Genomic DNA, 25,455 nt, shown 5'->3' with positions numbered 1-25,455 from the left:
GTGGACCTCGTCCGGGGATACCATCAAATCCCTGTACATCCGGACGACATCCCCAAATCAGCACTTATCACCCCGTTCGGACTTTTCGAATTCCTCCAAATGCCGTTTGGTCTAAAGAATGCCGCACAGACTTTCCAGTGGCTAATGGACGCGGTGGGACGCGACCTGGACTTTGCATTCACCTATTTGGATGACATCCTCATAGCCAGCAGTAGTCGGCAGGAGCATCTGTCCCACCTCCGCCAGCTCTACTCCCGCCTGAGCGAATTCGGCCTTACAATCAACCCGGCCAAATGCCAGTTCGGACTCGACACCGTCGACTTCCTGGGCCACAGGATTACTAAAGACGGGGCAACCCCGCTGCCCGCCAAGGTAGACGCAGTCCGCCACTTCCCCTGACCCAACACAATTAAAGGCTTGCAGGAATTCGTGGGTATGGTGAATTTCTACCACCGTTTCCTCCCCTCAGCAGCCCGAACCATGCGCCCCTTGTTCACTCTAATGTCGGGTAAGGGCAAGGACATTACCTGGGACGAAGAGGCTGCAGCCGCTTTGGTTAAAGCCAAAGAAGCCTTGGCAAACGCCGCGATGCTAGTGCACCCCAGAACGGACGTTCCTACTGCCCTCACGGTGGACGCATCCAACACAGCAGTCGGTGGAGTGCTGGAACAACTCATTGAGGGTCGCTGGCAACCCCTGGCGTTCTTCAGCAAACACCTACGACCACCCGAACTCAAATACAGTGCTTTCGACTGGGAGCTATTGGCACTATACCTGGCAATCCGGCATTTCAGGTACTTCTTAGAAGGTAGGCCCTTCACCGCGTTCACTGACCACAAACCGCTTACCTTTGCGTTCACTAAGGTGTCCGACCCCTGGTCGTCCTGCCAGCAGCGACATCTGCCCTACATCTCCGAGTACACGACGGACATCCGGCATGTCTCTGGAAAGGATAACGTCATGGCGGATGCACTATCCAGACCTACCATACAGGCCCTGTCCCAGGGGGTGGACTATGCAGCGCTGGCAGAGGCACAGCAGGCAGATGCTGAGATCCCCAGTTACAGGACTGCAGTCTCCGGTTTGCAGCTCCAAGACCTCCCCGTAGGCCCAGGTGAGAGGACCCTACTATGTGACGTAGCTACTGGCCAACCCCCCCCCGTCGTCCCAGCAGCCTGGCGTCGGCGGGTGTTCGAATCCATTCACAACTTAGCGCACCCCTCCATCAGGACAACTGTCCGGCTGGTCTCCAACAGGTTCGTGTGGCATGGACTTCGTAAACAGGTCAGTGAATGGGCCAAAACGTGTATGCAGTGCCAAATGGCCAAGGTGCAGTGGCACACCAAGGCTCCACCGCAGCGGTTCGAACCCACCCGCCGCAGCGGTTCGACCACATTCATGTGGATATCGTGGGGCCCCTGCCAGTGTCACGAGGAGCGCGGTACCTCCTAACTATGATAGACCGGTTCACCAGATGGCCAGAGGCAGTCCCGCTCAGCGACACCACTTCCGAATCCTGCGCCCGAGCACTGATCGCAACCTGGGTAGCACGCTTCGGGGTACCAGCCCACATTACCTCCGACAGGGGCGCCCAGTTCACCTCCAGCCTGTGGTCGGCTATGGCCAGACTTTTAGGAACACAGCTACACCACACAACTGCCTACCACCCACAGTCGAACAGACTAGTGGAGCGCTTCCACCGTCACCTGAAATTGGTTCTCATGGCCCGCCTGGAGGGGCCTAACTGGGTGGACGAACTTCCCTGGGTCCTGCTCGGAATCTGCACGGCGCCCAAAGAGGATCTACACACCTCGTCGGCCGAGTTGGTGTACGGCGCGCCCCTGGTCGTCCCAGGAGAGTTCATACCAGCCCCAAGGGGGCAAGAGGAAGAACCCACAGCAGTCCTGGACAGACTACGGGAGAGGCTCGGTAACCTGGCCCCCATACCCACTTCACAGCACGGACAGAGCCCGACCTGCGTACCCAAAGACCTGCAGAACTGTAAGTTTCTTTTTGTACGACGGGGCGGACACCGGGCACCGCTACAGCGGCCCTACGAGGGGCCGTTTAAGGTGATCAGGAACAACGGGTCCACGTTCGTGCTGGACATTGGGGGGAGAGAGGAAGTTTTCACGGTGGACCGACTCAAACCGGCCCATGTGGACTTGGCGCAACCGGTCCAGGCTCAGGCACCGCGGCGCAGGGGCAGACCTCCCAAACAGAGGCCGATCCAGACTGTGGACATTGGGGGAGGTATCGCCGGTTCTGGGGGGGGGTTATGTGGCGACCCACTTTCTGGCACCCACGAACCGGCTCACGAAACAGCACGCGCAGGCAGAGGGCTGGCCGCAAAAAGGGCGCCAGGCCATCTTCACCAGCAGGGGGAAAATCCCGCGCGCAGAAAGGGTCTGGGAATATGCATTCCCCACAGTAGTCCCGCCCAGGGAGGGCGGGAACGGGAAGGCTTTAAAGCGGGCCGCGAAGTTTGAATAAATCTCTTTCATCGCAACTCTAACTCACCGACTCCGTGTGGTTATTCTAGCGCTGTGTGTAGCACATCGCTACAGAACTACATTGGCGACCTTCCAGTCCTCCGGAACCATGCCAGAGTCTATTGATTCCTGGAAGATCATTTCCAATGCTTCCACAATCTCCAAAGCCACCTCCTTCAGAACCCTTGGGTGCACCTCATCCGGGCCGGGAGAGTTATCTATTCTTAGTCCGCTTGCCTTCCCAAGCACTTTCTCTCTAGTTATCTTGACTGTACCTAATTCTATTCCCTGTGACCTCTGGCTATCAGGTATATTGCTCATGTCTTCCACTGTGAAGACTGATGCAAAATACCCATTCAGTTCCTCCGCCATCTCTTTGTTATCCATTATAATTTCTCCAGCATCATTTTCAATCGGTCCCATATCTACCCTTGTCACTCTTTTACTCTTCATATATTTAAAAAAAACTTTTAGTATCCCTTTTTATGTTAATCGCCAACTTCCTTTCATAATTCATCTTTTCTTTCCCAATGACTTTCTTAGTTTCTTTTTGTAAGTTTTTAAAGGTCTTCCAGTCCTCATTTTTCCCCACTAATTTTTGCTTCCTTGTACACTGTTTCTTTTGCTTTTATTTTTGCCTTAACCTCTCTCGTTAGCCACATTTGTGCCATTTTTCCATTCATGATTTTCTTTTTTCTTGGAATATATTTTTCCTGCATTTTCCTTATTTCTTGTAGGAATTTCATCCAATTCTGCTCTGCCGTTCCTCCTTTTAGTTTACTTTTCCAATTGACTTGGGCCAGTTCCTCTCTCATACCACTGTAATTTCCCCTGTTCCACTGAAATATCGATACACCTGATACCAGCTTCTCCTTTTCAAATTTGTGTTATGAACTCTCTCTGGCGGCTGTGGATCAGATTGTATGTGCTCCATAGATCCAGTTTGGTGAAAATCTGGGCCCTGCTGAGTGTTTCATATGAGCTATCCATCAGGGGAGAGGGTAAAGATGCAAAGATTCAAAGTACATCTATTATCAAAGAATGTATAAATTATACAACTTTGAGATTTGCCTTGCTCACAAGTAGTCACAAAGCAAGAAACCCAAAAGAACCCAATTAAAGAATAGAAAAAATAAAAGCCCAACACCTGATACACAATAGAAAGAGAAACAATATCATGCAAGCAATTGAAGTGAACAACATTCCAAGCCAAATTGAGTCCTCAGATCCGAATGCAGCCTGGAGTAGGCCCAAAGCCTGGCTTATCAGTTCGTCGTATTAGCAGGCACAGAGTACAGCAGCCGGGGCAGTCTTCATAGCCTCAGCACTTGGGAGAGAAGAGTGAGCATAGGGGAGAATGAGTGAAATCGGCTCTCACCTTCAATCTGGGCCAACGTTAAATTGTCTAGATAGCGGAACGTAACCTCGCACTAGGACCCAGCTATTGAGAAGGACTCACAACCTAGACTACAATGCCCAGCAACTCGCTCTGGCCCCAAATTTCACCACCCAACCTGAAACCACTCTTAAACTCTTCAAGTCAGTTTGGCACCCAGAGCGATCCAAACTCTCACCCAGGCCAGTGGTACGGGCATTGAATTTCCTCTGCCCTGGCCTGACTTCTCCTCTCGGTGCCCAGAGTGATCCAGCCTTGCTCTGGACCAGCTGTACGGGCATCAGAACTCCATCTGCAACACACCATCTCGGCTCATCCCCTGAACTTGCCTCACCATCGTTTGCCCCTTCACTATTTGAGGTAATAGCTTTACAAAATTTACCTCAGAAAAGGTATTTTTAGTGAAGTTTTTAGTTGGATTTCTTAACTTTTTAACTACCGTTGAACTGTTGTATGCATTTGGTAGCACCATCTAAACCACATTCGGCAGCGTCACCTTAACCATGTTCAGCAGCGGAAGTGGTTGTTAATGGTGATTTTGTTGAGTCCATGATAGTCAATGAAGGGATGACAAAGAAGAACCCTGCGTCAGCTGGAGACTGGGATGGTCAAGTGGGATAGCCATGCTGTAATGCTTTGGTGCTGTAGTCATTCATAGCCTGGCTGTCAGGAGAGAAGAGGAAGAACAGATGACCTTGGGCAGGAGTGGTGCCTGGGATGATGTTGATCGTATAGTCGTATGGTCTGTGATGTGTCAGGATGCTGGCCTCCCTTTTACTGAAAGCGATGGATATGTCATGGTATTCCTGTGGGAGTTTGGTGAGGCTGAGGGTTTCCTCCATCTCCACGCATTTACGGGGTGGGGCCAACTGAGGTGCAGGCAGGTGTGTCCCCAACTCAACAGTGAACCAGAAGAGCAGGTGAAGTGGGGGGTCGTGAGTGGAGAGCCGGGTAACCCAAGATGGGAGGGGTGTCGGGTGAGTCAATAAGGAGGGATTGGATAGCCTCACTGTGCTCTCCAGTGCTCATGTGGACAGGCCGTGTGCACACTCTGTCCATCCCAGACCCCAAGGGACGTCCATCAATGGTCGTGTTGCAGAAGGAGTGTGAGGTAGGCTCGGTAGAGAATCCAAGCTACACACAGAGTCCAGTTGAAAAAGTTACCTGCTTTGCTGGAATCCACCAGAGCCTCCTGTACGCATAGAGCCGTTGGGGTGTGTAGGAGGACGGAGGGAGTGAGTTGGGCTGGAACAAGAGGCCGGGGGAATTTACCAGATAGAAGGCCCCTCGCCGCTACCTGGTGGTGCGGTTTTCCCAAACACAGTGAACATTTGATCTGTGGGTGATCAGTTGATCCACAGTGAGCGCACATGTCGTTTGTCCACTGGCCTGACACTCTGAGAAAGTTAAAGGAGCTCTCCCTAACTGCCTGTGTTCTGCAGGCATTGACAATGAGGGTCCTGCAGCCTGAAAAGGTTCTGGGAATGAAAATGGTGGTCTGGCTGGTGACCTGGAGGGTCAGTCGTTCCATAAGATGCTTGTCGATGCAGAGAGCCCCGAGCGATGATGCTTTCAAGGTCAGTGAGCATCTCCTGGGTAGGCCGCTCATCTTTCAAACGCTCTGAGAGGCTGTGATGGTAACGGCCCCACTCCGGCACGAGGATCCTGAATTCCACAGCGTAATCCAGCACTCGGCGTGAGCCTTGACAAAGTATCTGATCTGCGGACATCCTGCCTCTTCCTGGAAGGTTGAATTTCTCATATTTATTTCAAATGGTGGTTTTATTGTCCCAGTTATTGGCAGCCCAGGTGAGAGCCTGTCCATTCAAGAGAGAGCGATGACAAAAGCAATTTTGGCTCGGTGTGTGGAATTCAGAGATGGTTGAGGCTCAGGTTGCAACATGCAGTGACACAGGAAGTTGCAGCATCGGACTGGGGGGCCGTCACAGCATTTAGGCACCTCAGAAGGAGGAGGCTGACCAGTGCAGGGTTGCTGTAATGAGACGGAGAGTTAGTTGAGAGCAGCGGCAGATAGCTGCTTCTGGTTGGTGTGCTGGTGTCGGCGGATGGCTTTCTTTAGGTGAGCAAACCCTGCTGGGCCATTTGAGGGTCACTCATCCTGTCAGGAAATGCAGAGGAGGCTTGTCCCAAAAGCAGAGAAGAGGAGATGATTTAGTGGGGAGCAATCACTTTGATAATCACATGCAAAATAACAAGCCACGAGGGGCCACAAAATAAGGGAGAACAGATACTTACTCTTCTCAAAAAACAACAAGGTAACTGAAAGCTTGGAACAACTGATCTAGTCTGGCTGGTTCGATGGGTGAATGAGGATTGTGAGGATGAGGTATTTAACCCTGCAGAAACTGAAATGGAAGCAAGTGGGAGATGACTCCTGTTATCTGGGTGGAGACTGGGAGATGCCTGCTCTGCGGGCCTGACGTATATAAACTCCCCCATCCTACATAGCTCATAACCCTCCATTTTTCTTTCATCCATGTAACTACCTGGGAGTCTCTAGGAGGTCCCTCATGCCTCAGACTCTATCTCCACCCCTGCCGTGCCTAGCAGGCACTCACCAATATCTGTATTAAAACCTACCTCTGACACCTCCTCCGCTCACCTTCAAAGGATATCTATCCCCTGGTATTAGCCGTTGTTGCCCTGGGAAAAGTCTCTGACTGTTCACTCTATATATGCCCCATCATCTTGTACACTTTAATCAAGTTGCCTCTTATCCTCCTTCTCTCCAGAGCGAAAAGTTCTAGCTCGCACAACCTATCTTCATAAGACCTACTCTCTAATCCAGGCAACATCTGGGTGAATGTCCCTTCCAGCCTCTCTAAGGCTTCCACATCCTTCCTATAATGAGGTGACCAGAACTAAGCACGATATTCCAAGTGTGGTCTGACCACGGTTTTATAGAGCTTCAATATTACCCTGCAGCTCTTGAACTCAATCCACCGACTGAAAGGACAACATATGCGACCTTCTATATATTGGTGAGACCCGACGCAGACTGGGAGATCGTTTCGCTGAACACCTACGCTCTGTCCGCCAGAGAAAGCAGGATCTCCCAGTGGCCACACATTTTAATTCCACGTCCCATTCCCATTCTGATATGTCTGTCCACGGCCTCCCCTACTGTCAAGATGGAGCCACACTCAGGTTGGAGGAACAACACCTTATATTCCGACTGGGTGGCCTCCAACCTGATGGTATGAACATTGACTTTTCTAACTTCCGTTAATGCCCCACCTCCCCTTTGTAGCCCATCCCTTATTTATCTATCTATCTATTTATTTGTTTGTTTGTTTGTTTGTTTATTTATTTATTTATTCCCTCCCCTCTCTTTTTTCTCCCTCTGTCCCTCTCACTATATCCCTTGCCCATCCTATGGGCTTTCCCCTCCCCCATTCTTTCTCCCTAGGCCTCCCGTCCCATGATCCTCTCATGTCCCTTTTGCCAATCACCTGTCCAGCTCTTGGTTCCATCCCTCCCCCTCCTGTCTTCTCCTATCATTTTGGATCTCCCCTCCCCCTCCCACTTTCAAATCTCTTACTAGCTCTTCCTTCAGTTAGTCTCGGCCTGAAACGTCGACTGTACCTCTTTCTACAGATGTTGCCTGGCCTGCTGTCTCCACCAGCATTTTTTATGTGTGTTGCAACGCACAGTTCGCCTTCTTAACAACCTTATCAACTTTCATCTAGCTATCAAGTGGGGAGAATTCCACAGATTCAACACCTGCTGCACAGTTTTAAAATGCCACTTCATTTATTTATAACTATTTCCTCTAATAGAGTATTATTTTGATCAGAGACTGAACATTAAGGTTAAAGAACTATCTTGTCTTAGATGCATTCCAATAAAGACTGAAAGACTCTTCAAACCACCCTAGATTACATCTATTATTAGGTAGACATTTGACAGGATTATCTTTCAGAAAAGTCAGGACTTTGTTCCCTGGGACATATGAGAATGTGGGGAGATTTGACAGACATATACAAAATTATGAGGGTATAGACAGGGTAGATGCTTTTTTCCATTGAAGTTGGGTAAGACTAGAACTAGAGGTTATAGGTTAAGTGCGAAAAGTGAAATATTTAAGGGAACCTGAGGGGAGACGTTTTCATATGAATATAATTGCAAAGAAAGCACGATAGCATGTCTACTTCCTCAGGAGTCTGTGGAGATTCAGCATGTCATCAAAAACCTTGGCAAACATGTACAGATGTGTTGTGGAAAGGGTCTTGGCCTGAAACGTCGACTGCGCCTCTTCCTAGAGATGCTGCTTGGCCTGCTGCGTTCACCAGCAACTTTGATGTATGTTGTGGAAAGGGTGCTGACTGTCTGCATTACGGCCTGGTATGGGAACACCAATGCCTTTGAGCAGAAAATCCTACAAAAGGTGGTGGATTCAGCCCAGTATATCATGGGTAAAACCCTCACAACCATTGAGCACTTCTACATAAAATGTTGCTGCATCATCAAAAATCCTCACCACCCAGGCCATGCTCTTTTCTCGCTGCTGCCATCAGGCAGAAGGTACAGGAGCCTCAGGAGTCACACTACCGGGTTCAAGAACAGTTACTACCCCTCAACCATTACACTCTTGAACAGAAGGGGATAATTACACTCATCCTATTTCTGGTGCTCCCACAATCGATGGTCTCACTTTAAGGACTCTTTATCTGGTTATTTCATGCTCTCATTATTTATTGCTATTTATTTATATTTGCAACTATGCATTTTTTTTGTTCATTGATCCTGTTTACAGTTACTGTTCTATAGATTTGCTAAGTATGCCCACAGGAAAAGAATCTCAGTGTTGTGTGTGGTGACATGTTTGCACTCTGATAGTAAATTTTACTTTGAACATTGAACTTCACTCAGAGAGTTGTGAGAGTGTTGTATGAGTTGTCAGTGGAAGTGATAGTTGCAGGTTTGATTACAACATTTCAGAGAAATAAGTACATGGATGGGAGGGGTGGGAAGGGCTAAGATCAAGGTGCTGGTCAATGGGACTAGGCAGTATAACAATTCAGCATGGACTAGATGGGCTGAAGGGCCTGTTTCTGTGCTGTTGTGCTCTATGACTTCTACCAGGTACCTCATCACAACAATGGCCCTTTGATCACAATCCATGCAGACAGAAGTCCATGTTATTCACAGTAACTTGCAGAGCCAGGCAACACAAAGAGGCTGTTCAGCCTACTGAGACCACCTTGCCCATCAACTGCCCATTTACACATGCCCCACTATCCCATTTTATTCTCCCAGATCCAGCCCTTACCAACAGTCAACCCATCAACATGCCTGCCTTTGGGATGTAGGAGGAAACCAGAGCCCCTGGGGAAACGCCCACAGTCACGAGGAGAATATGTAAATTCTGCGTGGGCAACAGCAGAGGTTGGGATTGAACCTAGACTGCTGGAGCCGTGAGACATGGACTCTGCCTGCTGCGCCACTGTGCTGCCTGTGGTAAATGCTTGTGGGAAAGTTAACTGTAGATTGGTGTTGTGCTTTGGAATAACCAGTGTCTTATGATCTGTTCCAGCTGGTGCAGAATGTGGATCTGGGCTCTGCTCCCAATCTTGCTGGCCATCTTTGCGGCAGGTGGCCTCTGGGCTGTGTAAGTATCCACATGCTGATGATTGTGTATGTATATATGTTGTACTGTCCTGTCGGTGTGGATCAAATTAAACTATAGATCACCACTGTGTTGTCGGTGTGGATCAAATTAAACTATAGATCACCACTGTGTTGTCAGTGTGGATCGAATTAAACTATAGATCACCACTGTGCTGTCAGTGTGGATCGAATTAAACTATAGATCACCACTGCCCCATCGGTGTGGATCGAATTAAACTATAGATCACCACTGTGCTGTCAGTGTGGATCGAATTAAACTATAGATCACCACTGTGCTGTCGGTGTGGATCGAATTAAACTGTAGATCACCACTGTGCTGTCAGTGTGGATCGAATTAAACTGTAGATCACCACTGTGCTGTTGGTGTGGATCGAATTAAACTGTAGATCACCACTGTGCTGTTGGTGTGGATCGAATTAAACTATAGATCACCACTGTCCCATCGGTGTGGATCGAATTAAACTATAGATCACCACTGTGCTGTCAGTGTGGATTGAATTAAACTATAGATCACCACTGTGCTGTCAGTGTGGATCGAATTAAACTGTAGATTCACTTTCAAACACTCTCTCTGCACTCAGTGGCCACTTTATTAGGTACACCTGTTAACCTGGTTGTTAATGCAAATGTCTAATCAGCCAATCATGTGGCAGCAACTCAATGCATAAAAGCATGCAGGCATGGTCAGGAAGTTCAGTTTCTGTTCAGACCAGAATGGTAAAGAAATGTAACCTAAGTGACTTTGACTGTGGAATGACTGTAGGTGCCAAAGGGGGTGGTTTGAGTATCTCAGAAACTGCTGACCTCCTGGGATTTTCACACACAACAGTCTCCAGGTGCTCCGAGCTGCAGCTCCTGAAAAAAACATGTCAAGGAACTGGACCTGTAGCTCGAGGACTATGGCTCGTATGGGAGACTGAGGAGGTGATAGACAGAAGCTACAGGGAGGTAGTCACCCTTGGGTTTCAGGAAGTAGGTAAGTGGGTGACTGTCAGGAGAAGAAAGGGACTGGGCCTCCAGTGCACTGGATCCCTGTGGCTATTCTCCTCAATAATAAGTGTACCACTTTGGATACTGTTGATGGGGATGACTGACCGGGGGGAGCCACAGTGACCAGGTCTCTGGCATAGACTCTGGCACTGTGGCTGAGAGAAGAGAAGAGAGGTGACGAGGACAGGAGATTCTATAGTTAGGGGAACAGTGACAAGATTCTTTGGGTGTGATAGAGACACCATGATGGTATGTTGACTCCCAGGATCCAGTGTCAGGGATGTCTCAGATTAGATCTGTGGCATTCTAAAGGGGGAGTGTGAGCAGCCAGAAGTCTTGGTACATATTGGCTCTAACGACATAGGTAGGAAAGGTGAGAAGGTCCTGAAGAGGGATTTTATGGAGCTTGGCAGAAAGCTGAGAAACAGGACCTCCGGGGTAGTAATCTCTGGATTGCTGCTTGTGCCACATGCCTCTGAGGGTATGAATAGAATGATTTGGCAGCTGAATGTGTGGTAGAGGAACTGGTGCTGGGGGCAGGGGTTCAGATTGCTGGACCATTGGGATCTCTTCTGGGCAAAGTATGACCTGTACAAAAGGGATGGGTTACACTTGAGTCTGCGGGGGACCAATACCCTTGTGGGTAGGTATGCTGGAGTTGTTCGGGAGGGTTTAAACTAATTTGGCAGGGTGATGGGAACCAGAGTAATAGGGTTGAGGATGGGGGAGTTGGTTTACAGAGGCAGTGTGTAGTGAGACTGCCAACAAGGACAGGCTGATGATAGGGCTAAATTGTAGTCTACAGGATGAGTTGCAATGTAAAAAGGGGGCAACAAAATCAAAAAGCGTGATGAATAAAGGACTGAAGATGTTATGTATGAATGTTCACAGTACATGAGATAAGGTAGATGAACTAGTAGCACAGTTACAGATTGGCAGGTATGATGTTGTGGACATCACTGAATCATGGCTGAAAGAAGATTATATCTGGGAGCTTAATGTTCAAGGATACACATTGTATCGAAAGGACGGGCAGGTAGGCAGAGGGAATGGGGTAGTGCAATTGGTAAAAAATGAAATCAAATCCTTAGAAAGAGGTGACCTAGGATCAGAAGATGCGGGATCATTGTGGGAAGCGTTAAAACACTGCAAGGGTAAAGAGACAAGGGTAAAGGGAGTTAGGGAGGTGATGGGCAGGTAAGGAGACAAGGTGAGAGAGGGAAATGGAAATGGCCAGTGGTGAAGCAGGTGAGGGGAGGCAATTACCAGAAGTTTGAGAGATCAATGTTCATGCCATCAGATTGGAGGCTACCTAGACGGACTATAAAGTGTTGTTTCTCCAACCTGAGTGTGGCCTCATCGCGGCAGTAGAGGAGGCCATGGACTGACCTGTCGGAATGGGAATGGGGAGTAGAATTGAAATGGATGGCCACTGGGAGATCCTGTTTTTTCTGGTGGAAGGAGAGTAGGTGCTCGGCGAAGCAGTTTCCCAATCTACATCGAGTCTCACCGATATACAAGAGGCTAGACCAGGAGCACCGGATACAATAGATAACCCCAACAGACTTACAGATGAAGTTTTGCCTCACTTGGAAGGACTGTTTGGGGCCCTGAATGGTAGTCTCTCCCATCAGATTCCATCATCTTCCACCCTTTCACCTTTCTCCTCCCAGCTTCTGATATCATTCCTGCCTATCACCTCTTCACTTGGATCACCTACCATCTTTCTACCTTCCTTCCCTCCACCTTTTTATACAGGCTTTCTCCCCCTTTAAGATCCTGATGAAGGGTCTTGGTCCGAAATATCAACTATTTATTCCCCTCCATAGAAGCTGACCTGATAAACTCCTCAGCAGTTTGTGTGTGTTGCTGCAAAACATGGTAAACGTGGCAATCGACTCCAGGCCCTGCGCACTCCCTGGCCGTCTACGTGCTCGGGATGCAGAGCTGGGCACTGCTATGAATTCCAGCATCTACAGTTTTTTTTTTGCATATTTGACTTTGACTTTGACATTTGAATGAAATTGCCTGTCATTCTTTTAAATGCCAGAGTTCTAAGGCTCAGTTCATTCTAGGGTTTAATTTTTAAGAAACAATTAATGTAGCTCAAGTTTTAATTGGCAGACATTTTCCTGAACTTTACATTAATACAGAATCAGAATTAGGTTTAATATTACTGACATATGTTGTGAAATTTGTTGTTTTGTGGCAGCAATATATCTATATATACAAATGTCTTAGGCACATATATATAGAGCGATGGTGCCTAAGGCTTTTGCACAGTTCCGTAAGTGCCACTGAGATTTGCTCCCTGATGAGCTCACTGCTTTGTATGCTTGCTGTTAGTGAGTATTCTGGAGCTGTGTCAACATAGCATGTATCAGAATCAGAATCAGATTTAATATAGTCTAGGTCATAGTCATACTTTTATTGATCCCGGGGGAAATTGGTTTTCATTACAGTTGCACCATAAATAATAAATAGTAATAAAACCATAAATAGTTAAACAGTAATATGTAAATTATGCCAGGAAATAAGTCCAGGACCAGCCTATTGGCTCAGGGTGTCTGACCCTCCAAGGGAGGAGTTGTAAAGTTTGATGGCCACAGGCAGGAATGACTTCCTATGACGCTCTGTGTTGCATCTCGGTGGAATGAGTCTCTGGCTGAATGTACTCCTGTGCCCAAACAGCCCATTATGTAGTGGATGGGAGACATTGTCCAAGGTTTTCAGAGCCTGCAGAGGGACTTGGACCAGCTGGAAAAATGGGCTGAAAAATGGCAGATGGAGTTTAATACTGACAAGTGTGAGGTATTGCACGTTGGAAGGACAAACCAACGTAGAACATACAGGGTTAATGGTAAGGCACTGAGGAGTGCAGTGGAACAGAGGGATCTGGGAATACAGATACAAAATTCCCTAAAAGTGTCATCACAGGTAGATAGGGTCGTAAAGAGAGCTTTTGGTACATTGGCCTTTATTAATCAAAGTATTGAGTATAAGAGCTGGAATGTTATGATGAGGTTGTATAAGGCATTGGTGAGGCCGAATCTGGAGTATTGTGTTCAGTTTTGGTCACCAAATTACAGGAAGGATATAAATAAGGTTGAAAGAGTGCAGAGAAGGTTCACAAGGATGTTGCCAGGACTTGAGAAACTCAGTTACAGAGAAAGGTTGAATAGGTTGGGACTTTATTCCCTGGAGCGTAGAAGAATGAGGGGAGATTTGATAGAGGTATATAAAATTATGATGGGTATAGATAGAGTGAATGCAAGCAGGCTTTTTCCACTGAGGCAAGGGGAGAAAAAAACCAGAGGACATGGGTTAAGGGTGAGGGGGGAAAACTTTAAAGGGAACATTAGGGAGGGCTTCTTCACACAGAGAGTGGTGGGATTATGGAATGAGCTGCCAGACGAGGTGGTAAATGCGGGTTCTTTTTTAACATTTAAGAATAAATTGGACAGATACATGGATGGGAGGAGTATGGAGGGATATGGTCCGTTTGCAGGTCAGTGGGACTAGGCAGAAAATGGTTCGGCACAGCCAAGAAGGGCCAAAGGGCCTGTTTCTGTGCTGTAGTTTCTATGCTTTCTATGGTTTCTATGGCATGCAACTTGGATAGCATCCTCTTTTCAGACACCACCGTGAGGGAGTTCAGTTCCATCCCGACAACATCACTGGCCTTACGAATGAGTTTGTTGATTCTGTTGGTGTCTGCTACCCTCAGCCTGCTGCCCCAGCACACAACAGCAAACATGATAGCACCGGCCACCACAGACTCGTAGAACATCCTCAGCATCGTCCGGCAGATGTGAAAGGACCTCAGTCTCCTCAGGAAATAGAGACGGCTCTGACCCTTCTTGTAGGCAGCCTCAGTGTTCTTTGACCAGTCCAGTTTATTGTTGATTCATATCCCCAGGTATTTGTAATCCTCCACCATGTCCACACTGACCCCCTGGATGGAAACAGGGGTCACCGGTACCTTATCTCTCCTCAGGTCTACCACCAGCTCCTTAGTCTTTTTCACATTAAGCTGCAGATAATTCTGCTCACACCATGTGACAAAGTTTCCTACCGTAGCCCTGTACTCAGCCTCATCTCCCTTGCTGATGCATCCAACTATGGCAGAGTCGTCAGAAAACTTCTGAAGATGACAAGACTCTGTGCAGTAGTTGAAGTCCCAGGTGTAAATGGTGAAGAGAAAGGGAGGCAAGACAGTCCCCTGTGGAGCCCCAGTGCTGCTGATCACTCTGTTGGACACACAGCGTTGCAAGCACACATACTGTAGTCTGCCAGTCAGGTAATCAAGAATCCATGATACCAGGGGAGCATCCACCTGCATCGCTGTCAGCTTCTCCCCCAGCAGAGCAGGGCGGATGGCGTTGAACGCACTGGAGAAGTCAGAAAACATGATCCTCACAGTGCTCGCTGGCTTGTCCAGATGGGCATAGATATGGTTCAGCAGGTAGGCGATGGCATCCTCAACTCCTAGTTGGGGCTGGTAGGCGAACTGGAGGGGATCTAAGTGTGGCCTGACCATAGGCCGGAGCAGCTCCAGAACAAGTCTCTCCAGGGTCTTCATGCTGTGGGGAGGTCAATGCCACCGGTCTGTAGTCATTGAGGCCGCTGGCGCGTAGTCACTGGCACTTGTTGTGAAATTTGTTAACTTTGTTGCATCAATACAAAGCAATACATTATAATAGAGAAAAAGTTGTGTTTTACAGTGTGTGTGTGTATATATACTGTATATATAATAGCTAAATTAAATAAGTACTGCAAAAACAGAAATAAATAAGTAGTGAGGTAATGTTTCATGGGTTCAATGTCCATTGGACACCAGTGATGTTAATCCTGATTCTGATTTTGATTATGATATTTCAGTTGACCTAAATGTTCACTTTTTCCCTACATCTGTTTTTTTAATATTTTGTTTTCCCTGCATCTGCAAGGTTTTGTTTTAGTGCTTCCATTTAAATTCTCATTGCATTATCAAAGAAAAGTTTGGAAACACTGGTTCAAAGCACTGAGACCAACCTCTGATGTCTATTTCCTGGTCCTAGTTAAAGGGAATATCCATTCTGCATCCAGAAGTCTGATCCTTATTTCCAGATCCCTCCCTATCCTTGTAACCTCTTCTGTCCTACAACATCTGAGATGACTGCATCTCCTAAACTCTGGTGTCCCGCTTTCTCCCCTGACTTTTACAGTCATAGCAGCCCCCCCACTCCCAACACCTGTCTGAGCCATAACGAAGGTCTAAAGCCTCTTCCCTAAACCCTTTGACCTATCTCACCTCCTTAAAGATCTTTGGCTGAGATTTTATTCCGGCTCACTCACATTTCCTGATGTGGCATGGTTAATAATTGTTCTTTAACGATAATACGTGTAAGGTGATGGTGATATGAGCCGTGAGGCAAACTACAAGCACTTTATGGGATGTGCGCATGTGAAATATTAAATGGTACCTTCAGCGGATGGGTGTGGTGCTTGTTACGGTCAATATTTATTGCCTATTCCTTGAGCTGAGTGTCTTACTCACATTTCCACTGACATCATTCTGTGTTTAGAGCCATCAATTAACTAATTCAAAATCAGAATCAGGTTTATTATCACCATCTTATATAATGTGCAATTTGTTGTTTTAAGGCAGCAGTATAGCGGCAGACAGAAAAATTGCTATAAATTACAAAATATATGATAGTTCAAACAGAAGGTGGTGTTCATGGTTTCATGAGCCTTTCAGAGATCTGATGGTGGAGGGGAAGAGGCTATTCCTGAATCCACACAAATGTAGGTCAGGCAGCATCTACAGAGAGAAATAAACAGTTGATGTTTCAGGCTGAGAGCCCTCATTGGATCCCGACGGGTCTCTGCCTGAAACGATGACTGTTTATTCCTCTCCATAGATGCTGCTTATGGAGCATCTGATGCACCAAGTTCCTGCAGCATTTTGTGTGTGTGTGCTCATCTGGATTTTCTGCATTGGCAAAATCTCTTCTGTTTATGATTTGCAGATCCTGAATCATTGACTGTGGTCTTCAAAGTTCAAAGTAAATTTATTATAAAAATACACATCTTCAATCCTGAGATTCATTTTCTTGTAGGCATATTCAACAAATCCATAATGAATAATAACCATTGCAGAATGAGTGAAAGACCGCACCAACTGGGTGTTCAGCCGGCGTGCAAAAGACAACAAACTGTGCAAATACAAAAAGAAATAAATAATAATAAATACATAAATAAGTGATAAATATTGAGAACATAAGATGAAGAGTACTTGAAAGTGAGTCCACAGGTTGTTGGAACATTTCAACGATGGGGCAAGTGAAGTGTACTGTCCATTACACATCTCAGCAGGTCTGGAAGTATCTGTGTAGGGAAATGAACAGTAGGCATATGGGCCGAGACCCTCATCTAGATTGGAAGAGGTGTAGAGAGACAGCCAGTGTGACCAGGATTAGATGCTTTCTATGGTGCATTGGTAAGAGTAATGGGGACATGCTGAATGTCATTGAATGGTGAATGCAACAATGGCTGGGGTCTCCAACAGCAATTTGGAAGGCACAGGATAGATACCTCACAAAGATGAAAGTATTCTAAAGGGAGGCAACCGTGGTGACAAGGGATGTCAAAGACAGCATAAAAGCAATAGGGAGGGCACATAATAGAGCAAAGATTAGTGTGAAGTTAGTGAATTTGGAAGCTTTTAAAAACTAACAGAAGGCAACTAAAAAAAACCACAATGAGATAAAAGATGAAATATGAAGGTAAGTTAGCCAAAAATATCAAAGTGGATACCAATTTTTTTTCAGATGTAAAGAGTGAAGGAAAGCCGTGAGTGGATATTGGACCACTGGAAAATGATGCTGCAGAGGTAGTAATGGGAGATAAAGAAACGGCGGATAAACTTAATAAGTATTTTGTGTCAGTCTTCACTGTGGATGCCGAAAAATTGAGAGTGTCAGGGGGCAGAAGTGAGTGTAGTTGCTATTACTAAGAAGAAGGTACTTAGGAAGCTGAAAGGTCTAAAGATAGGTAAGTCAGCTGGTCTATAACCCAGGGTTGTGAACAAAGTAGTTGGAGATTGTGGAGGCATTAGACCATAAGGCAAAGGAGCAGTATTAGGGGCCATCTGGCCCATTGAGTCTGCTCTGCCATTAAATCATGGCTGAACCTATGTTTTCTCCTCCTCAACCCCAGTTCCTGGCCTGCTCTCCGCAACCTTTGATGCCATGTCCAATCAAGAACCTATCAATTTCTGCCTTAAATACATCAACGACCTGGCCTCCACAGCTGCTTGTCGCAATGCATTTTGCAAATTCACCACACTTTGGCTAAAGAAAATTCTCCGCATCTCTGTTTTGAAAGGGCGCCCCTCTATCCTGAGGCTTTGCCCTCTTGTCCTACCATGGGAAACATCCTTTCCATAGAACCATAGAACCATAGGAAACTCTCCCACCATGGGAAACATCCTTTCCATAGAACCATAGAACCATAGAACATTACAGCACAGAAACAGGCCTTTTGACCCTTCTTGGCTGTGCCGAACCATTTTTCTGCCTAGTCCCACTGACCTGTACCTGGACCATATCCCTCCATACACCTCTCATCCATGTACCTGTCCAAGTTTTTCTTAAATGTTAAAAGTGAGCCTGCATTTACCACTTCATCTGGCAGCTCATTCCACACTCCCACCACTCTCTGTGTGAAGAAGCCCCCCCCCTCAATGTTCCCTTTAAACTTTTCCCCCTTCACCCTTAACCCCGTATCCTTTTTTTTTCCCCCTAGCCTCAGTGGAAAAAGCCTGCTTGCATTCACTCTATCTATACCCATCATAATTTTATATACGTCTATCAAATCTCCCCTCATTCTTTTACGCTCCAGGGAATATAGTCCTAACCTATTCAACCTTTCTCTGTAACTTAGTTTCTCAAGTCCCAGCAACATCCTTGTAAACCTTCTCTGCACTCTTTCAACCTTATTAATATCCTTCCTGTAATTTGGTGACGTAAACTGTACACAATACTCCAAATTCGGCCTCACCAATGCAACCTCAACATAACATTCCAACTCTTATACTCAATACTTTGATTTATAAAGGCCAATATACCAAAAGCTCTCTTTACGATCCTATCTACCTGTGACGCCACTTTTAGGGAATTTTGTATCTGTATTCCCAGATCCCTCTGTTTTACTGCACTCCTCAGTGCCTTACCATTTACCATGTATGTTCTACCTTGGTTTGTCCTTCCAAAGTGCAATACCGCACACTTGTCTGTATTAAACTCCATCTGCCATTTTTCAGCCCATTTTTCCAGCTGGTCCAAATCCCTCTGCAAGCCTTGAAAATCTTCTTCACAGTCCACTACACCTCCAATCGTATCATCAGCAAATTTGCTGATCCAATTTACCACATTATCATCCAGATCATTGATATAGATGACAAATAACAATGAACCCAGCACTGATCCCTGTGGCACACCACTAGTCACAGGCCTCCACTCAGAGAAGCAATCCTCCAGTACCACTCTCTGGCTTCTTCCATTGAGCCAATGTCTAATCCAACTTACTACCTCTCCATGTATACCTAGCGACTGAATCTTCCTAACTAACCTCCCATGTGGGACCTTGTCAAAGGCCTTACTGAAGCCCATGTAGACAACATCCACTGCCTTCCCTTCATCCACTTTCCTGGTAACCTCCTCGAAAAACTCTAATAGATTGGTTAAACATGACCTACCACGCACAAAGCCATGTCGACTCTCCCTAATAAGTCCCTGTCTATCCAAATACTTGTAGGTCCTATCTCTCAGTACTCCTTCCAATAATTTACCTACCACCGACGTCAAATTTACCAGCCTATAATTTCACGGATTAATTTTAGATCCTTTTTTAAACAACGGAACAACATGAGCTATCGTCCAATCCTCCGGCACCTCACCCGTAGATACCTACATTTTAAATATATATCTGCCAGGGCCCCTGCAATTTCAGCACTAGTCTCCTTCAAGGTCCGAGGGAATACCCTGTCAGGTCCTGGGGATTTATCTACTCTGATTTGCCTCAAGGTAGCAAGCACCTCCTCCTCCTCAATCTGTATAGGTTCCATGACCTCACTACTTGTTTGCCTTATTTCCATTGGCTCCATACCAGTTTCCTCAGTACATACAGATGCAAAAAACCCATTTAGGATCTCCCGCATTTCTTTTGGTTCCATACGTAGCCGACCACTCTGATCTTCAAGAGGACCAATTTTATCCCTTACTATCCTTTTGCTCTTAGTGTACCTGTAGAAGCTCTTTGGATTATCCTTCACCTTGACTGCCAAAGCAACCTCATGTTTTCTTTTAGCCCTCCTGATTTCTTTAAGTATTTTTTGCACTTTTTATACTCCTCAAGCACCTTATTCACTCCCTGTTTTCTATACATGTCATACATCTCTCTCTTCTTCTTTATCAGAGTTCCAATATCCCTTGAGAACCAAGGTTCCTTATTCTTATTCACTTTGCCATTAATCCTGACAGGAACATACAAACTCTGCACTCTCAAAATTTCTCCTTTGAAGGCCTCCCACTTACCAATCACATCCTTGCCAGAGAACAACCTGTCCCAATCCACGCTTTTTAGATCCTTTCTCATTTCTTCATATTTGGCCTTTTTCCAGTTTAGAACCTCAACCCGAGGACCAGATCTATCTTTATCCATGATCAAGTTGAAACTAATGGTATTATGATCACTGGAACCAAAGTGTTCCCCTTCCATCACCTGTTCAAACTCATTTCCTAATAGGAGATCTAATATTGCATCCTCTCCAGTTAGTACCTCTATATACTGATTAATAAAACTTTCCTGAACACATTTTACAAACTCTAACCTGTCTAGACCTTTAACAGCATGGGAATCCCAATCAATATGTGAAAAATTAAAATCCTCTACTATCACAACTTTATGTTTCCTGCAGTTGTCTGCTATCTCTCTGCAGACTTGCTCCTCCAATTCTCGCTGACTATTGGGTGGTCTATAATACAATGCCATTAATGTGGTCATACCTTTCCTGTTTCTCAGGTCCACCCAAATGGTCTTGGTAGACAAGCCCTCTAATCTGTCCTGCCTGAGCTCTGCTGTAACATTTTCCCTGACTAGCAATACCAACCCCCTCTCACCCTTCATTCCTCTGCCTCTATCACGTCTGAAACTTCGGAACCCTGGAACATTAAGCTGCCTGTCCTGCCCCTCTGTAGCCAAGTTTCACTAATGGCTAGAATGTCGTAACTCCATGTGTCAATCCATGCCCTCAGCTCGTCAGCCTTCCCCGCAATACTCTTTGCATTGAAATAGACACACCTCAGAAGGTTATTACCACCACACACAACCTTTCTATTTGTGACTTTGAATGAACTTCTGACATCATTTATTTTCACCCTTGCTCCACTATCTGCTCTGGCACTCTGGTTCCCATCCCCCTGCAAAACTAGTTTAAACCCTCCCCAAAAGCACTAACAAACCTCACTGCAAGGATATTGGTCCCCTTGTAGTTCAGGTGTAACCCGTCTCTCTTGTACAGGTCCCACCTGCCCAGAAGAGGTCCCAATGATCCTGAAATCTGAAACCCTGCCCCCTACACCAGTTCCCCAGCCATGTGTTCATCTGCCAGAGCATCATATTCTTACCCTCACTGGCACATGGCACAGGTAGCAATCCTGAGATTACCACCCTCGAGGTCCTGCTTTTTAACTTCCTATCGAGCTCTCCATACTCACTCTTCAGGACCTCCTCACTCTTCCTTCCTACGTCATCGGTACTGATGTGTACCACGACATCTGGCTGATCACTCTCCCGCTTCAGAATGCTGTGCACGCGATCAGAGACATCCCTGACCCCGGCACCTAGGAGGCAACAAACCATCCGGGAGTCTCTGTCATGACCACAGAACCTCCTTTCTGTACCTCTAACTATCAAGTCCCCTATCACTACCGCTCTCCTCTTCTACCACCCTCCCTTCTGCACTGAAGAACCAACCCAGTGCCAGAGATCCGGCTGCTGCAGTTTGTCCCAGGTAAGTCATCCCCCCCAACAGTATCCAGATCGGTATACTTGTTGTAGAGGGGAATAGCCACTGTTGTAGCATGGATGAAATTACCGGAGAGACAGAGTCACTGGTAGATACAAAGCAGCTTCTTTATTTGACACAACAAGGTACAATAGGCATCATATGGATGGAGATGCTTTTGGTAGAAAGGTCTGTTAGCCCAACGTGCGCTCGATATTTATATGCTAAACACAAAGGCAATCGCTACTTAAAAAGTTATAGATAATGCATAGACAATGCTTCCTTTTGAAGCTATCTACAAACGTCACACCTCCTAACTTCATCCTTTCCTTCCGACGCCAACATGTTTTCACACCTTTTTAGGAAGCGCATTGTTGTGGACTCAATCCACAGTACTTTGTCAAATAGAAGTCTGGCGGCCAAAGTCATTTAAGTGTAAATGAATCATCTATCCAAAAACTCACTCTAACAGCCACAGGGGAACCCTGCTCTGCCTGCCTTTTCCCCATCCCTCGCCTGACGGTAACCAAATTACCTGTGCGTTACTCCTTTGGTGTAACTACCTCCCTGAAGCTACTATCTATAAACACCTCATTCTCCCGAATGATCCGGAATTTTTCCACATCTATTCTGTCTAGGTCTTTCAACATTTGAAAGATTTCAAAGAGATCTCCTCTCATCCTTCTGAATTACAGCAAGTACAGATCCAGAGCCATCAAACATTCCTTGTATGATAACTGCTTCATTCCTGGAATCATCTGTGTGAATCTCCTCTGAACCCTCTCCAATGCCACCACATCTTTTCTAAGATGATGGGCCCAAAACTGTTCACAACACTCAAGGTGAGGCCTCACCAGTGCCTTATAAAGCCTCAGCATCACATCCCTGCTCTTGTATTCGAGACCTCTCGAAATGAATGTTAACATGGCATTTGCCTTCCTCACCACCGACTCAACCTGCAAGTTAACCTTCAGGATGTTCTGCACAAGGACTCCCAAATCCCTTTGCATCTTAGATTTTGATTTCCTCCCCATTTACAAAATAGTCTGCACAATTATTTCTACTACCAAAGAGCATGAACATGCTTTTTCCATTGTATTTCATTTGCCACTTTCTTGCCCATTCCCCTAATCTGTCTAAGTCCTTCTGCATCCTACCCGTTTCCTCAACACGACCTGTCCTTCTACCAATCTTCATATCATCTGCAAACTTGGCAACAAAGCCACCTATTCCATCATCTAAATCATTGATATACAGCATAAAAAGAAATGGTTCCAACAGTAACCCATGCGGAAATCCACTAGTCACTGGCAGCCAACCAGAAAAGGATCCTTTTATTCCCACTCACTGCCTCCTACCAATCAGCCAATGCTCTAACCATGTTAGTAACTTTCCTGTAACACCTTGGGCTCTTAACTTGGTAAGCAGCCTCATGTGTGGCATCTTGTCAAAGGCCTTCTGAAAGTCCAAATATACAACATCCACTACATCCCCTTTATCTACCCTACTTGTAATCTCCTCAAAGAATTCCAACAGGTTTGTCAGGCAGGATTTTCCCTGAAGGAAACCATGCTGACTTTGTACTATCTTGTCCTGTGTCACTAAGTACTCCATCACCTCATCCTTAACAACTGACTCTAACATCTTCCCAACCAGAGGTCAGGCTAACTGGTCTATAATTTCCTTTCTGCTACCTTTCTCCTTTCTTAATGAGTGGAGTGACATTTGCAATTTTCCAGTCCTCTGGCACCGTGCCAGATTCCAATGATTTTTGAAAGATCATTTCTAATGCCACCACAATCTCTAACGCTTCCTCTTTCAGAACCCTAGGGTGCAGTTCCTCTGGTCCAAGTGACTTATGTACCTTTAGGTCTTTCAGCTTTTTGAGCACCTCCTTCCTTGTAATAGTAACTGCACTCACTTCTCTTCCTTCACACACTACAACATCAGGCATACTGTTAATGTCTTCCACAGTGAAGACTGATGCAAAACACTCATCTAATTCATCAGCCATTTCCTTGTCCCCTGTTATTATTTCTCCTGCCTCATTTTCTAACTGTCTTGTGTCCACTCTCATTTCTTTTTTATTTTTAGCATACTTGAAAAAAACTTTTACTATCCACTTTGATATTATTTGCTAGCTTGCTTTCATATTTCATCTTTTCCCTTCTAATGGTTTTTTTAGTTGCTCTCTGTAGGTTTTTTAAAAGCTTCCCAATCCTCTGTCTTCCCACGCATGTTTGCTTTGTTGTATGCCCTTTCTTTTGCTTTTACAATAGCTTTGACTTCCCTTGTCAGCCATGGTTGTACTATTTTACCATTTGAATATTTCTTCATTTTTGGTATACACATGCCCTGCACCTTCCTCATTTTTCCCAGAAACGTACACTATTGCTGCTCTGCTGACATCCCTGCCAGCAGTTCCTTCCAATTTGGTTTGGCCAACTTCTCTCTCTCATATCACTGTAATTTCCCTTTCATTCCACTGAAATACTGCTACAACAGACTTTACTTTCTCCCTATCAAATTTCAAGTTGAACTCAATCATATTGTGATCACTAGTTCCGAAAGGTTCTTTTACTTTAAGCTCCCTAATTGCCTTCGGTTCATTACATAATACCAATCCAGTATAGCTGATTCCCTCGTCGGCTCAACGCCAAACTATTCCAAAAAGTCATCTCCTAGGCATTCAACAAACTCACTCTCTTGAGAAGTTATCATGGTTTCCATAAGGGGATATCTTGTCTGACAAAGCTGTTAGAATTCTTTGAGGAAAAAACAGGCAGGATAGACAAAGGAGGGTAAATGGATGTTGTTTACTTGGATTTTCAGAAGGTCTTTGACAAGGTGTCACACATGAGACTACTTAACCAGATAAGAGTCATGGTATTACAGGAAAGATACTAGCATGGATAGAAGATTGGCTGATTGGCAGGAGGCAAAGAGTGGGAATGAAGGGAGCCTTTTCTGGTTGGCTGATGGTGTTCCATGGGGTTGGTGTTGGGACTGATTTTTTAATGTTATACGTCAGCAATTTGGATGACAGGATTGATGGCTTTGTAGCTAAGTTTGCAGATGATACGAAGATAGGTGGAGGGGCAGGTAGTGTTGACGAAACAGGGAGTCCGCAGAAGGACTTGGACAGATTAGGAGAATGTACAAAGAAATGGCAGATGGTATACAGTGTTGGGAAATGTATGGTTATGCACTTTGGGAGAAGAAATAAAAGAGTTGACTGTTTTGTAAATTTGGAGAAAATTCAAAAATTTGATATGCAGAGGGGCTTGGGAGTCCTTCTGCAGGATTTCCTAAAGGTTAACCTTCAGGTAGAGTCTGTGGTGAGGAAGTCAAATATAAGGACATTTTGAGAGGACTAGAATATTAAAACAAGGATGTAATGTAAACACGAGGAAATCTGCAGATGCTGGAATTTCAAGCAACACACATAAAAATTGCTGGTGAATGTAGAAGGCCAGGCAGCATCTATAGGAAGGGTCTCGGCCTGAAATGTCGACTGTACCTCTTCCTATAGATGCTGCCTGGCCTGCTGCGTTCACCAGCAATTTTTAAGGATGTAATGTTATGGTTTTATAAGACACTGGTGAGGGCTTCACTTGGAGTATTGTGAGCAGTTTTGGACCCTTTATCGAAGAGGAGATGTGCTGGCATTGGAAAGTGTCCAGAGGAGGTTCATGAGAATGAAAGGGTTAACATATGAGGAACATTTGATAACTCTGGGCCTATACTTGCTAGAGTTTAGAAGAATGAGGGAGAATCTCACTGAAACCTGTTGAATGTTGAAAGCCCTAGACAGTAATGTGGGGAGGATGTTTCCTATAGCAAGTGAGTCTTGGACCAGAGGACACAGCTTC

At 45.8% G+C, this 25,455-nt stretch overlaps 1 protein-coding gene across 1 annotated transcript in view; it reads left to right on the top strand.

Annotated features, from left to right (window-relative positions):
* Nucleotides 1-25,455, top strand: part of tmem150b (transmembrane protein 150B) — a 96,534-nt gene that overhangs the window by 6,507 nt on the left and 64,572 nt on the right. The window contains exon 2 of the mRNA XM_063062351.1: nucleotides 9,446-9,520. Within this exon, the coding sequence (XP_062918421.1) occupies nucleotides 9,456-9,520 (65 nt within the window). The 5' untranslated portion in view covers nucleotides 9,446-9,455. The remainder of the gene's footprint in view (nucleotides 1-9,445; nucleotides 9,521-25,455) is intronic.

Source organism: Mobula hypostoma, chromosome 11 (assembly GCF_963921235.1).
Source record: "Mobula hypostoma chromosome 11, sMobHyp1.1, whole genome shotgun sequence".
NCBI lineage: Eukaryota > Metazoa > Chordata > Chondrichthyes > Myliobatiformes > Myliobatidae > Mobula > Mobula hypostoma.
The sequence above is the reverse complement of the archived record's forward strand: the minus strand, read 5'-3'. Positions and strand labels throughout refer to the sequence as shown.